We start from the raw sequence: 15,283 nt of genomic DNA, 5'->3' as shown, positions 1-15,283 counted from the left end.
CAAGTTATCCAAACTCATCAAACGGTTGTTGTACCTGTTGAGAAACACAAACTCGCTTCCAGGCTACCAACAGCCACGCCAAGACGCCTCAAATCATCGAAAGCAAGGTGTTATCCAGCTAAATATCCAACTAATCATCCACGTATCACCGAGCACGGACTTGGCGCTCAATATCAACATCTCATGTGCGCGGGGAACATGCAGTCTGGATTGATATAATCGTATAAACTGCACAAACCAAGAAGGCACCACTCGCCAATGATAATGACAGGGAACGCCAACCTTCCGCATGACAAGCAAGTAAGTGGAGACCGTTAGTTTGCTTTGGTTATAAAGAAGGCCAAGGCAGCGGACACGGATAGGCGATGTTTGCTTTTGCAAGCTTCGCAGCGATTTGCCTGGCCCTTTCGTATTTATATTCGAAGCCGTGTTAGGCGTCAGTTTAATCATCCCTATCACCACAGCCCTACATCACAATCCTGCTTCTCTCACTAGCATTTAATGACGCTGTACGCACGCAGTACACAACGTTCATACATTTTGTCCGACTTCTTCGATCGGCTTTTTAAACTAAATAATATTTCAAGGCGGAATAGTCAACGGTGCCATAGCCAGTTCATACTGTCAACATGTTAGTGGAAATCAGACGTATGACCAAAGAAGACATCCCTGGCGCAATCGAATGTGTCCAGACAGGCTTTGCTGATGACCCCTATTTTAACTGGGTATTTGATGTATCAAAGGTACGTACTGTCTGCGAACTTGCGAGAGATGTGAGTGTGGTTGTGGAAATATCCAAGTAGCTATACATGCATATAACCGCCAGGCCATATCCTCTCCTCGTTATAAACTCCAAGTATTTAGAAAGAAAGAGCCCGATATTCGAAAAGCTATATGCAAGAGAAAAGAATATCTCGAGACGAAATGACCAGGCTGACCATAGTACATTGTTTCGCGGACCGGAGAGGGGAGTCAGCGAGAGGGCGAGGTTTGGCTGTTCTCTCTCCTCTTCATCCGCGAGAGCTTCTGAGTGGCTCTTCGACAAATATCTGCTGCAGTTTTCAAAAGACAGAAATGATGTTTCTCTAACAAATCGATGCCTATGGGGAATCAAAAATGGCCTTTTCTACGTAGCGAGAGAAGTCCCGTCGGCCGGTGACGTGCCTGATGACCAAAAGGGACCTCAAGAGCCTCATGAACGAACGAGCCTTTTACGAGACAAATCGTCCTCCTCATCCCCTGCTCGCGTCGTCGGCGTTGCCATGTGGTTATTACCCCAGCCGCGATCGAAACCGGACAGCTGGTTTACATACTTTCAAACATGGCTCCTGAGCTTCCGTCAACTCCTGACCAACATCCGCTTTATGGGTCGCGGGGGCCTGCGTGTACAACGATACAGAATTTGGAAAGCGGCACAGGCAAATGTCCAGGATGAACTCTGGACAGATGAGAGAGGGTACTACTTCTGTAATGTGGTTGCCGTTCGACCAGAAGTGCATGGTAAGGGTATCGGAAGACAACTTGTCAACATTGTGACCCAGCAGGCAGACGAAGAGGGGATGAAATGCTACCTGGAGAGTTCAAAACAGGTCCCAAATATCCAGATCTACGAAAGATTCGGCTTTAAGCTGATCAGGGACATGGTTTGTGATGATAACGGGGAGACTTGCAAGGTGAGAACCAACCTTCTCCCTTGATCAAACGGTTCTTCTTCGATTATCTGTGAGTTGCTGACCGGCCATTATCCAGTTGTATTGCATGATCCGAGAGCCGAAATCCCAGAGTTGAAGAGACGCATTTAAACGAGTGAGATTGGGAGATTCTAGGAGAAACCGAGGAGTGCTGAGTAGCCATCCCCCCTTTCCCCTTTGTTTTCGTTTTGATAGCACATCATAATTTTCTTGTTGCGGGACAAATTGCCAATGGCTCCATTTCCCTTGTTTTTCCTTACATGAGCGTTCAAGAGAGCGAACCAGGCCGAGATGTTGGTTTGAAGCCAGTTATCGACAAAGATATACGCAGTAGATCAGCCAAATAATGTAAGCAACGGGCGGAACTGCCTACCTACTATGACCAAATGCTCCGTATGTGCATCTGTTGCCCCCTTGTATATAATTATCTGTACACGCCTGAATATCGTCCCAAACAGGACTTGAACACTTTATCAAATCTATCGACCGGCATATATCTGCCCATCGGCCCAACATCATCTGAGATCGTTGTACCGATCCTTGCTTACGTTCGCCTATCAGTGTGGCCGCGAAAGCCACGAACCCCTGACGAACATGAAACATGGCCTCGGGTGCAAATGCACCGCCGTTCCAGGGGCGACATCAATTTATTACGGACATTATCTCGGCAGGGAAGCCCCAGATAGACCGGCTCTCGCCTTGGTTTTACCCTTGGTCGGATGGGACAATCCCTCGGGGGCTCCAAACTTTGGGGGAAACATCGCCGACTCGTTCCCAGCACCGGAAAACGGGCCTCGATGCCGCGAGAATCGCCCGTGATTCATGGCTGTTTGCCACGAGCAGGTCCCCAAGAGGCTGTGGGGGGCAGCCAGCAATGATATGCAGTATTTGAGGTCATAGAATCTCCCCTGGTGCGATGCTAAGTCAACAAATGTATCATCCGTTCGTGTGGTACGGTTTTAGCGGTGCGGACGGCCGCCTCCTGCGCTTGATCCTCCTGGAGATGCCCGTCCATGTGGACGGAAGATCTATACATCATCACATCTATAAATATTTTTTTATGGATATCTGGCGGTCCTAGACATTTACCGCTTCTCCCATCCTCCTGGCAGACCCTCATTTTCTCTTACATCCGTCGACAAGAATAGATTGCCTGGCAGCCTTATTTTTAATGCCTTCTTCCAATAGGGTGGTGCTCATGGCTACAGGCGGCAATCCACCACGCTGATACAAGGGGATCCGAAAATCTGTTTCGAGGAAATAAACCGCTTTTGCTTTTTCCTCATTTCCATTTTCCTTACCTGGTGCTCTCCTCGACTATCAACCACCTTTGACGATGTCATCGTTGTCCTCTTCGTTCTTTCTTTTGCATCCTATTTGCTGCCTCCCTCCCCTTCCCGCCCCCTGCGGTCCTGGGGCATGGATCCCCGAAGAGAATTTTCTGCCTCCTGTGGTGTGGATGGTGTCCCAGTTGTTGGTTAAGGTTGGCCTTCCCGGAAGTTGAGATGCATGACAGCAGGATGCTTGTCATAAGCCTATATGTGTGTGTTTACACATATATCCAACCTATTACCCCCCCTGCACCGGGAGTCCCTTAGGTATTCACATCGGCTGCTATACGTCGTATATATCATCATCTCGATCATGTATACTCCATAAACGGCATGCTGTACCTTTTGAGATCTTCGAACGACTCTTGTCACCCCACCGATCTCTCGCAGGCATTATACTCATCCCTAATCCTCACTTGTCGGGACGATTGCCGAATTGTCCTCGCTTGCAGGCTCCCTTTCGGAGTGTAATTCGTTTATATACCTTACTGTGTTTCCAGATATGCCCTAAGACCGTTCTTCAGTGTGTCTGGTAAGAGGTGTGAAGACCTATATCTTGCCTGAGTTATTATCAGCTTTTGATACCCCCCTTCTCATTACCCTCTATTTCATTCGTGAGGCCTATCGTTTTTACTCCGACATTTCTGGTACTAAGTGTAAGGGAGCTTGGACGACCGGGCCATTGTTTCAGACTGCACCAGAGAAAAGACAGCCCCCCTTTCGATTGAAATTATACACACATGCCTCAGAAACCAGAGGAGTAAGGTCGACGCGCGGCATCGAAAATATCTTCTCTTAATTGATCCCTTGTTCTGGGTTACGAAATCGAGAAACGAAAATCGAATGACGGAAACGACATTTATCCCAAACTAAGGATACCAATTACACAGTGGTGTGCTGCCAGGAATAAATCATCGAAACAGACCTAAACTTCTAGTCTAGACTGAAGTAAAGGCTGGATTGTATTCTTTGAGATTCTTGTCTCTTTTTTGGTTTCTAGAAGTATAGCGACGGAGGACAAGATACCATATAAATATGCATATCGAACATATACGTTCGGTCCCAACCCGCATTCCCCAAGTTATGCCACATATAAGATTGGAGAAGATGGCCCTCGAACGAGTTGATGAAGAACCGGGTGACTCTATTGCTCCCTTCGAATCCAGTCAAGACGATGATTCTTCTGGTGGCCAGCCGCCGCCTCGCGTTGCAATCTTAATCACAACAGTAATAGGTAAGACTTATTTTATAGACGATAAACAAACAGTACAAGCACAGCTAATGAGTCTTTGAAGCTGTTATCATTGTTGGAATATCACTATTCTGGTTTGTTAGATGGCGAAGCAGAAGGTCCCGATACCGTTCAACATTTACACGACGTCAAGCTTCAACAAGAACTGGGAAATCAGAAATAAGCCAGGCAGGAAAAGGATCAAAATCAACTGCCAATGCAAAAGGTGGCTTAGAATGGAACCCGGAATCAACTTTTGCAAAACCATCTATACCAAAACCATACGTTGGAAAGCCATACAACCATCCCCAAGGAATGCTGTCATCGTCAAGCATACGGAAATTCTGGCATAATTCTATAGGTGGAAGTCGACCTCCGAAGCTCCACATCAGGGGAAACCCTTCTACGGACACAGAGAATGAACTGGAAGGGCTGTCTACACATCACCGAGATGGCAGCGGGGGCAATCCTCTGCTCCGTGAAACCATAACAGAAATCGACAAGCCGCCCAGGATCTTCCCGAGGGCGACGAGTACACACTCATCATCTATATTCCATCTAGACCGGCCCTCTGTGGGAGACAGGCCGGTGTCAACATCTTCCACCTTGGATCGGAATTCCCGCAATACACCCACCACACAATCAGAGTCCATGGTATCAAAATACCCATGGTCCGTGGCAACGCAGGTTACCCCTATCGAACCATCATACAATTCCATGACCTTCTTCAACCACCGAGAGTCTTACGGCGACAGCGTTCGAGATATCGAAGCAGGTACGGCGGCTACAGCAGGCCGCCCTCGCTCACACCTTAACAATAGCTAGATAAAATCTATCGATTTGTCTAGCTCTCCTTATCATATCAATGCTGCCGTGGATATTTCCACTAAGCAGCCTTCTGACACGGGATAAACCATTCCAGCTAACGTTGCTCACACTTATTCATATACCATTTGCTTCTTTTGCGGCTTTTATATCCCCCATTCGTTGTCTATATTTACATACCCGATTAGATCTTGCATGGCTGTGTAGATCTTCAGTATTTCATGTACAAATTGCCTTTTTTTTTTTTTTTTTTTTTTTTTTTTTTTTTTTTTGTTCAGGTGGGAAATGGCGAAACGGTTCTCCATTTGGGGTTTTGGAGGTACTCTGGTGGCATCTCAAGAGGAGTTCTACGGGTCTGCACAGGCGTCATCAACAATCTACATGCACTCTTTTCTTTTGTTCATTTTGTAACTCCTTGAGACAATATATATCCCTCTCGGTTCCCGAGAAAGCCCCCTGTAGGAATGGGTAGTTTGAAGTGCGTGACACGTCCATGAGAATAAGCGGTATTAAAACGTCATGATATAGATATTTCAGATATATATCCTTCCACCTGCACTGCCACCCACACATTAAAGCCCAAAACACCACCGAAACGATAAGGAAACACGAAGATAAGAAAACATAGTTTTTTTATGGATATATAGCGATTTGACCGTCAAGGGACAAGTGAATGATATCATACAAGCGAAAAAGAGAGCTAGCCCCATAGCTACTATTATTAGCAAAACGCACTTGCCTTCGGCTATACTTTTGTGGTGGATTCACGGATAACACGCTTGATGTGGGTAAGAGATGCGGTTTCAGGTTTGGGTCATGGGAATGAACAAAGTAGATCTATGATGGTAGAAGAATGGAAAAGCGGCGGCATTTATTCTCTGGAGACGTCACGGCCGAAGAGTTTGGCTTTGAGCCAGTCGACGACGACAAGGACACGGTTTCGTGCTGTAGATTGAGAATGTTAGATCAATTTCCCCCCTGACGTGCAAGATATGTAGACGGTAAGGAAAGGTATAAACTTACTGCTAAAGCACATGCTTAGGTAGGCACTTCGCCAGAAGAGATACGTCAGGGTACCACCACTGGCAATGTTTCCGCTCAACCAGCTGATGTCGGCTACAGCACGCTCCTTGCCGATATAGGCCAGACTTCCTTGGTGAGAATACTGGAAAGGCCCAACCTGCTTTATTCGTCTCATTTGCTGCTGGAGGGCTCTGATCTCATCTAATATTTTGTTACGGTCTGAATCGTCCTTGGCCTCTGATTGAGCGACAGACAGATGGCTGAGCTCCTTTTCTATCTGATCTGTCTTAGCCATGGTGTTGAATAGTCTGGCCAAGAAAGCTCCTTCCTGGCTGGCTACTTGGGCGGTTGGGGCATAGTTGGTGATTGCGCAGTCGCCGACGGCCCAGATGTTTTCGGTGCCGTTCACAACGAGGTATTCGTTGACTGCCAGGCCACGTCGAGACTTTTTCTGAGCTGGTATTTGGTTCATGAGGTCACGGACTACATCCCGTACAGCATTACCAGTGGCCCAGACCAGCAGGCCATAGGGAATCTTTTCAATCTCCTTGGAGCCGTCTGGTTTAGTGACCTGGGCCTCGATGTACTTGTCGGTAACGTTCTTGACCATGGTACCAGTTCGGATTTTGATGGCCTCTTCCTTGAAGGTGGACTCGGTGTAATCAATCAGCTGTTTTGAGAATGTAGGGAGGACCTAAGAAAGCGTCAGTGCCGATTTCGAGAACATCAAGTAAGGAGGATTACTAACATTTGGAAGAGCTTCAACCAGGGTGACCTGGAAGTTGTCCTTGATGTCCGGAATCCATTTCTTTAGATCCTCGTTGAAGAAATCTTGCAGTTCACCAGCAAACTCTACTCCGGTTGGACCACCGCCCACGACGACCATGTGGAGGAGTCGCTTGATCTCGTCCTGAGTCTGATCTTTGAATATGGCGGTCTCAACACAGTCCATAATGCGGGTTCTAATCTTCTGGGCATCACCAACTTCTTTCAAGAAACAGGAATGTTCCTGGACACCGGGAATACCTATATTTCAGCAACTGTTAGCTCGGCAACTTCCTGCGGACGCATCGGCCTGGTGTAATAGTACGGCATACCAAAAGTGGCATTCTGGGCTCCAACTCCTACAACCAGAAGGTCGAATGGGACCTGTGTACTAGAGGTATCGCCCTTGATCTCCGACTCGTCACTGATATGCACAACTCGGTTCTCGTAGTCGATCTTGGTCGCCTTAGCTTCGTAGTATTTGACGGTAGCTTTCTTATGGCGGAGAATGTTCCTGACAGGCTCCATAATTGAACGGTGCTCTATCAATCCGGTGGTACATGATGGCAAAAGGGGAGTAAACAAGAAGAAGTTGCGCGGCGAGATGACAACGACATTGTAGTTTTCAGTGTCCAGCTTCTTCAGGAGAGACACAGAGCCCCATCCGGTTCCTATTCAGAGCAATTGAGTCAGACCGTGAAGATTTTGATGGTATCAAGCTACCTCGAGCGAGAGAGGCGTCTGTCTACATACCTAGAATGACAAGGGTCTTCTTGTCTGGATCCGGTGAAACCTGCTCCGCGGGATTCCGGTGTCGATATACATTGTAGGCCGTCCATCCAGTCGTTCCCAAGACAGAGAGCACTATCAACCGGTACGTCCATCTGAAGAATCTAAACCTCTTGCGCTTGGGTGCCGGAGGAGGAGGAGGAGGAGGCGGCGGCGGTGGAGGTGCTGCTGCTGCTGCTGGTGTTGCTGTTGTTGAAGCTGGAGACACGACGGCGTCCGCATAGCTTCTGCGAGAGCCACCGCCAACAACCAGCTTGCTAGATTGCGCAGCCCTGGTCAGCTGCGGCACGCCACGGTGCAATTGCAGTCTCGTCGCCGGCGTGAGAGTGCATAGCGAGCGGCGCAAAGCTGGAGACGATGGGAAATGCCAGCCTGCTCGGAGCAGCGGCGCTGGAGCTCTTGCAGCCATAACTAACTTGCTTTGTAGTGTCGATGGAGCTGCCGCTGCGTCAACAGAGGAGCAGCAATGCAGTTACTGCGAGATGCCAGGACGGAGCAGAGCAAGCATCGAGCCGCAGACAAGATTGCAAAGATGAGTCAAAGAAAGGTCTCAAAGCAGCTTTTTCAGATGTTATTTTTTATTTTTTATTTTTATTTTTTTTTTTTTTTTGTCTCAATCACGTTTTTTGGCTCTAATGTGGCTTTTCTAGCCGGTTTCGGTGGAGAGACAGCAAGATAAGAGACGGCGGCCTTTAGTCAGCTCAGCCACAGGATGGACGGTTGCTCTCTATCAGCCTTTGAGGAGATATTAATGTTATTATTACGGCCTTTCTTCTGACGATATAGCGAGGACAGAGGCCAGCCGGCGGCGGAGCGGGAACCTCGGCTTCGGCACGATAAACTCGTTGAGGAGCTGGAGCTGCTGCTGCAGGGACAGGATGGACTGTTCAGCGAACTACTCCGTACAGCAGTCGAAAGACGGGCAAAAGGGCCATTGACAGTACTGACAGACGATACGGCCGTCCTTTGTCGCCATAGGGGCCTCTTTACTGCTCGAGAGACAGCGTCAGACTTGACCATAAAGCCGCCAGAGCAGCCAGAGCAGCCAGAGCAGCCTGTGTTGACCGGTTGACCGGTTGAGCGGGCTCGGTCCGAAGCCTGAGCAAGCTCATTCTGACCCAAGGCCGCGAGAAGAAGAGGGCAGAGGACGATGGAAGGAGGAAGACAATGTCAATCCTTGCTGGAGAAGCCGGATGGGAACTAGATATGTTCAAACGGATGCTAGTAATGTCCCCGATGTACTGCCGTCAGTCCGTACACACAGGGGCCCCAGTCTGCTCTGATGTCATTTCCGCGGCCGATGTTCACTTCAGCCTGCCCAAAAGAGCCCGAAGATGACGGTGAAGACGTCTTGCCTTGCTCGCAGAAGTGCGATGAGGTCACAGCCTGGTGGACGGGTCTCTACAGACAGGCCGTTTTTACTACGGAGTACCCCAGCCTATATCGATTGGAAGGCCAGCTCGGCTGATTGCCTGTTTAATCATGCTCCTCCTCGCCAGCATGCACGGCATAACAGCAGAGAGATTAACAGTTAGTTATGCCTGCGTGGTTCTACCCCCCTTTGATCTAACATCTACCCACAAAGGAAAAGAAAAGAACACCGTTTACCAATGAGTTACATCTAAACCGACCTCTAGGCAAGGCATCCAACAGTTGAGTTGGATAGCTGGCTTACACGACAGCAGCCATGGCAGGCGGGAACAGTAGTTGATCCAGCAGCCGGCATTTAAGCAGTCCGATTCTGCCAGGGAACGTACGTCAGGCTTTGCCTTGATTTTTTTTTTATGTCTGTTGGACCGTTCGTGATACCCAGCGCCCCCAACTTCCAGTCCCATCAAAGATCTCATGTGCCACGACGCCGTTCGGTCTTACATCACTCTGCTTCTTGAATCCTTTCCCTCCCTCTTGCTTCTTTTTCCAGGTCGAAATGCTCGTTGCTTCATGCATATGTGAACACAACTCCTGGTTTGTCCAGAGACGAATTTACATATCATTAATGAAAGTGGCGAGATTGCGGGAAGCAAGCAAGCAAGCGGGGATCGATGAATGAGAGAAGGAAAATGTTCGGCATAGGAGTACTCCGCTCCATCAGATCAGTTGGCTTTCATATTTGTTTGTCTTAGGACAAGACGGATGATTGAAGCCGATGTCTGACCCTCTCGGGATGCCCCACGTTTCCTTGTCATCTTCAACTCCTTTATATCTTGTAAATATCACGGTTGATATTGTAATATTAGCAGTGCCAGTGCGACCAAATAACCAGGTGATTAGTTATTGATTAGTTGCGGGTTAACGGATTTGACCCGGCTGATCGCTATTCAAATGTGGCCTTTTAAATGCAGAAGGGACCAGAAACCATGGGTTGAGCAAGTGATGTTCATCACCGCTAGGGTAATAATTCACGGTTCCGTCGCGCCGTGCCTGCAATTATATGCATTACCAGCAATGCCTTTCTTTTCTCTCTTCGACGACGGTCTCGCTGACTGTCCCTTTTTTTTTTTTTTTTTTTTTTTTTTAATCCCTCATGCGCTATAAATGCTCAAAGGACGGGGTATAAAGCGGTTATTCGCAGTTGTATTTTGTGTACCAAGAGCTTCAGTATTATTGCAGCTGTGAGAGAACAGCCTGGAATAACAAGCCCTGGAGGATAGATCAGGCCAGGCTGATCTATCGTTGCATTCTGGATATGTAAGGCCACAAAGAACGGTCGGCCTGTACTCCGTATAAAGAGCAAACAGTGATAGCTTGGTTCATGATGAAAGAAACGTCAGGGCTGTCGCAATTAGCTGATATGAACGGAACTCCTCCAATAGAGAATGATGGATGCCCCGTTTTGGTTTACCATATTTGCTTTCGTCTTGCATCCCCCCCTCCCCAGCGGATTTGTCTTATTATCCATACTACCGAGCAGGGTATATGTTATCAGTAAATGACAAAATGTGAATGGTGACCAGCGGTTGGGGTGGGATTACAACACATGGGGGAGGGGGAGGGGGGTGATTGAGTGTCCTGTGTCCTCCGTACGTAAGACTTTCTGAAGCAGTCAACCGTTGAAGAATCTTACAGCCGAGTTTGGAGCTGATACTTGTTGCCCTGCTTTCACCTTTTGGATGGAAAGAAGGGTCCCAGATAGCAGTCCCCCCGGTTATTTCCTGCTGATTCGCTATGAGTTCTGGCCTTGTTCGAGCTGTGCTGCGTTGCATATACAGATCGAGAAATGGACGGGACGGAAGTTTTCGGTATCTCATCCGGTCAGCTATTCTTGATATGCAGTTTGCAGATCCAAAGCTGAGATGATTAACATGTCTTGGTCAAGCCCATATAAATAGGTATCGACATTACTCCGTTAAAGGCGCCCACTATGGTACATCCATGACCAATTATAGAAGCGTCTAGGATCCGTGGCAAAGAACAGGCGTTGAGTCCAGGGTTGACCGAGAAAATTTCAAAAATCAAGAGACCACACTGTTCGAGATAAATTGGTCCTGGTCGTGCTTGTGGCGCTTGATCTGAGAAGTCTTTCATAGGCACGGAGTACCTTCACGGCCTTTCTTTCTGCTTAACAAGTTAGCAATGGCACTCTGCGCCACCTCGACATGGCTGATGATCCAAGGGGCGTGACATATATACTTCTTTTTTCTCTCTGGGTGATAGTTCTCATCACCACTCTGCGGGTTTCGGCGGGACAAGCTGGATCCCCCTGTCTTCAAGCTGACTCCAGGCTCAAAACAAAGTCCATCTGTACTTCAACACCTGACATATTGAGTATATCAAGAGTAGTTAACCTCGCCTGTGACGTAATTCGAGCTATTATTGTTTGAAGACCCCAAGATGGCGGACTTAGGCCCGAGCACTGTTTTCCAGCGGCGAAGCCCACAGCGTGCTGATAGTGCGTGTGAGACATGTTGACAGCCATTTATCTTAGACAGCTGAGCTGGGTAACTCAGTCTACGCCGAAAGTTAGCTCGAATATTCCTTGTCAAGACCGGAGAATGTTGTTTGAGTGCTTGCTGGCCCAGCTTGACAGAAGGCCCAGCAGGCATCTCACTGTGATTGGCGAGCATCCAAGGTATTTCATGTAAGTAAGCATAACACTAGTCACTGAAGTCAGCATACGAAGCATCAGGAATGCCCCCTGATCCCAGTCACCCATGCCTCAAGCGGCCATTATGTCTCCATCTTTCATGGGCCAGGATGCAGTGGGAGAAATGTGAGTTCAGAAACTTTTACTCTGCTCCTCGCTCCGCTGTTGTTGGTGTTTCTCATGCACGACAGGCCGAAAAGCCCGCTGCTGTCTGTCTTTCTGCACTCAGCATCATCAGCTCTCGCCCTTGTTTCCTTTCTCTCTCCCCCCCCCTTTGCCTACAGAGTACTCCGTACACTTTTGAAGCTCTATCCAAAGATATGAAATAAAAAGAATTGCTTCCAAGAGATGGGGGAAATAACAATCACGTGATAGCTGCATTTGCCGCGTCTTTCTACCCCTGAACGAGACTTTGATGGCGAGTTTCTGGTTTCTGCGTGCGATCCATGGATAGGCGAGAGTCAAGGGGGCTAAAGTGCTGGATGGCAAGGCAAGGCAAGCCAAGTGGCTAGATCTGGTGTGTCCAGGCATGTACTCCATTGCCTCGCCAGCAGAGGACGGCAAACGGAACATGCAGGCCCCTCCAAGGCTGGGTTGCTTCCCAGGCCTCTCTTTTATTATACTTACTTATTATATCATTATTGTTATTACAGGTTATTGGAGAACCAACCAGGAGGACGGCGAACCCCGGCCAGCCTTGGAAGCACCACAAGCTCTGGACTGACTTGATATGGGCTGCTGTTGTTCACCCTGGCCTGCAGAGTATGACTGCATCCTTTGTTCGGCCTTGAAGTGCTCCGTTTCAGTAGCCATCCGGCGACGATGGCTGATGATTGTTACGTGCATTTCATCGGATACCACGGAAGCCCAGGTCGGTACCTTGCTAGGCGAATGATGACGAAATGAGTTTCCGCGGGATTCTGCCTGGAAGGCTGGCCCAGAGAACGAAGCACCCGGCAGCGTTTTACACGGAGTATCGGGAGCGGGAAAGGAGAGGGCAAAAGGTGATGCGAAACGGCACCATCACCAGCCCAAGACCGTTGTGTTCCTTGCATAATTAGCACTCCTTGCTATTGATATGTTAAAGCCCGGCTTTCCTATAGTGTATAAGTACATATCAGTAGTTATATATTTCAACCCAGCAGATGGAGTAGAAAGCCTTGAGTTCTCCATAGATAGGAACTCCACGCAACCACATACGAAATCTCACAGATACCAAACACGTGAAAAAGCGCTACATAAGTAGCTTCCCAAAACCTTCATACAGAAGCATAAATGGGAGTCAAGCAGCAGGTGAGGGTCGAGATCAAGGTCTCATGCATGCGGATTGCGAAGAGGCAGCGCCTTTCTAACTTGCATGGCCACTTGACCCATGGTCCGGTTGTTGGAGCTCTGTACGGAGTACACAACACCTTACAGGTGCGCTGCAGGACGGCAAGGAGAAGTCATACAAATCAAACCACATCTGCAAAAGCCTTTCAAGGTGGGATGAGCACGCAACGCACATCATCAAATGAAATACCATCATTCTTTACCATATGATTCCAACTTGGTTCTTCTCACCCGTGTGATCCCGCCTTTCCCCTGCAGAGGTAAAAGAAATTTCAGGTTGCAACTAGCTAACTAGTAGTAGTTATTTCAGGGTGGCGTCCAGCGATCGTAGATGAGGATGTTGTCAAGTCAGGGCCCATATAAAAAGCTGTCTAGTTATGCGCGTATCAAGCATGCCGTTTATTAAGCTGCTGCATTATTCTTGTGATATGGGACAAGGTCTGAGGGTGATATATTGAACAATATCTTTGACCACTTAAGCTCTCATTTTTGCGCCTTTCGAGCCGCTTGTTCAGTGTTACGATTGGTTCCCAAGGATCAAAGAATGCACAAGCCAAAAAAGCACTGGATGCATCTCATTAACCCAGCTACCTGTCGTTCGGCATTTCCTCTTCTAGCGGGACTATCATAGCTGCAAGCCCGGATGGGACGGAGTGCATGTTGTCGCGGATAGCGATTTCTTTTATGGTGTTAGTGGTTTCTTTTTTGGTTTTTTTTTTTTTTTTTGAAGAGACTCGAGAAAATCCTCCGTCAATATCTCCGAGGTAAGAATATTGCTCGTCGAGCTTGATGTCCGAGGTTTTTGCGAGAGATCAGGGGTCCGGTTTATCTAGCACAAGAACTTCTCTGCTCCAAGAGGTTCAGCCAGAGTACGGAGTACTGTAGCCAAATGGTCCATTCTCTGCTTTAAAATGCGCAGGTGCTTCATCGATATCTATCCGGAGATGCTTAGAGTAGGGGCGGTGTGACTTCGTCCTCTCTTGGGACATTGATCCCCGAGCAAGGATGCTATCGTGCCGTGATGCCCACAGATACTCCCCAAGTCAAGTGAAATGTAGTATCATTCTCTTGATTTGTTTTAGCCCACCTAATTTGGCCCGAGGATCGCCGAACACAGTTGTGTTGAAAGGGAGACTTGGTGTTCGAAAGTCTGCCTGTTGTTGTCGATCAAAAAGGAGGGTGAAATCAGCCTGTCTTTGCAAGGTACCTCCTCCATTTCCACTGCCTAAGTATTTGTCAAGTAAGCCAAAAATCACAGGGTGAAAGGGGGTGAAGCGGACATCGCTTTTCTGCTGGAGAACCCGCTGTGGGCTTGGCTGCAGCCATCAGCAGAGGTTGAGCTTCTTGTCCCACCTTTGGCTCGCAGTTATCAGTTGGGAAGCTGGTAGATATTTTTGTGGCCCATCTCCGCCTCGCCTGTCGAGATCTCAGATCTCGAAGGAAAGTCCAACCAATAGACAGCCAGCCTGGGGCGGACTCTGTCCATGGACACCAACCGTTAGTGTTAGTCACCATACTCCGTACAGCAGGCGTATTCAGACCCATAACATAGTATGGCCATAGTTGAGGGATGCAGCGAAAGTTACGGACCCCCGTACATAACTGGACTGGCGTAATCGTTTGGCTTTCTTTGGCTTTCCCTGTCCTTCCGAACGATGTTCCAAGTTGACGCAAAGTCGGAGATTCCATCCAAATGCAGTACCTTGCCTTTTAATCCCGCGCATCCAGTATAGTCAACGTGACGGACCCAGCGTATTTGTTCTCAGCGCTCCGTCGTTTCCAATGGATTGTACATCCACCCTGAGAATTATCCCAAAGCGCCGGTTAGGGGGGGTTACTGGCACAAGATCGTGTCCAACTAAAAAAAAAAAAAAGGAGATCCTAGACCATGATGCTAAGCAGCTACCGGTGGCGGAGAACAAATAATACTGAATAATATGGAACAACTAACATTCATGGAGGTCAAGAATGATGAGCTCGATTCCTGGTGTTGTGAAGTATCTGGTTCAGCAAACGCAACTGGCCAGGAGAGAGGTGGAGTTTTTTCTTTTGGCTTTTCCTGTGGTCACCGTTGGCGATTGGATCCTTCGCCTTTTCCAGTCCCCTTCCCCGAGGTCTGACTCCTGGTGCTTGCGTCGTCAGGGAGGGTCGACCTAGGCTGAGTTTTGGTAAGACGCCGTCGAGAGGTCTAAGCAAAGTATCGTTTCGTTCG

The 15,283-nt window shown here is 48.3% G+C and overlaps 3 protein-coding genes across 3 annotated transcripts; 2 read left to right on the top strand and 1 right to left on the bottom strand.

Moving 5' to 3' along the window:
• Window positions 1-629: 629 nt before the first annotated feature.
• On the top strand, window positions 630-1,697 carry ARB_03118 (acetyltransferase, GNAT family family; the record flags this gene model as incomplete). Its single annotated transcript, XM_003010371.1, has 2 exons — window positions 630-743; window positions 804-1,697. The coding sequence occupies 2 exons, from the start codon at window positions 630-632 to the stop codon at window positions 1,695-1,697; spliced, it is 1,008 nt and encodes a 335-aa protein (XP_003010417.1).
• Window positions 1,698-4,129: 2,432 nt separating this feature from the next.
• ARB_03117 (uncharacterized protein) lies at window positions 4,130-5,078 on the top strand (the record flags this gene model as incomplete). Its single annotated transcript, XM_003010370.1, has 2 exons — window positions 4,130-4,256; window positions 4,318-5,078. The coding sequence occupies 2 exons, from the start codon at window positions 4,130-4,132 to the stop codon at window positions 5,076-5,078; spliced, it is 888 nt and encodes a 295-aa protein (XP_003010416.1).
• Window positions 5,079-5,949: 871 nt separating this feature from the next.
• Window positions 5,950-8,064, bottom strand: ARB_03116 (pyridine nucleotide-disulfide oxidoreductase family protein; the record flags this gene model as incomplete). Its single annotated transcript, XM_003010369.1, has 5 exons — window positions 5,950-6,023; window positions 6,102-6,795; window positions 6,850-7,127; window positions 7,199-7,537; window positions 7,620-8,064. 5 exons carry the CDS (start codon window positions 8,062-8,064, stop codon window positions 5,950-5,952), a joined length of 1,830 nt encoding a protein of 609 aa, XP_003010415.1.
• Between the last annotated feature and the right edge of the window lie 7,219 nt (window positions 8,065-15,283).

The sequence above is a fragment of the Trichophyton benhamiae genome, assembly GCF_000151125.1.
Source record: "Trichophyton benhamiae CBS 112371 chromosome Unknown contix01456_5.r1.exp, whole genome shotgun sequence".
NCBI lineage: Eukaryota > Fungi > Ascomycota > Eurotiomycetes > Onygenales > Arthrodermataceae > Trichophyton > Trichophyton benhamiae.
This window is presented reverse-complemented; position numbering and strand designations above follow the sequence as displayed.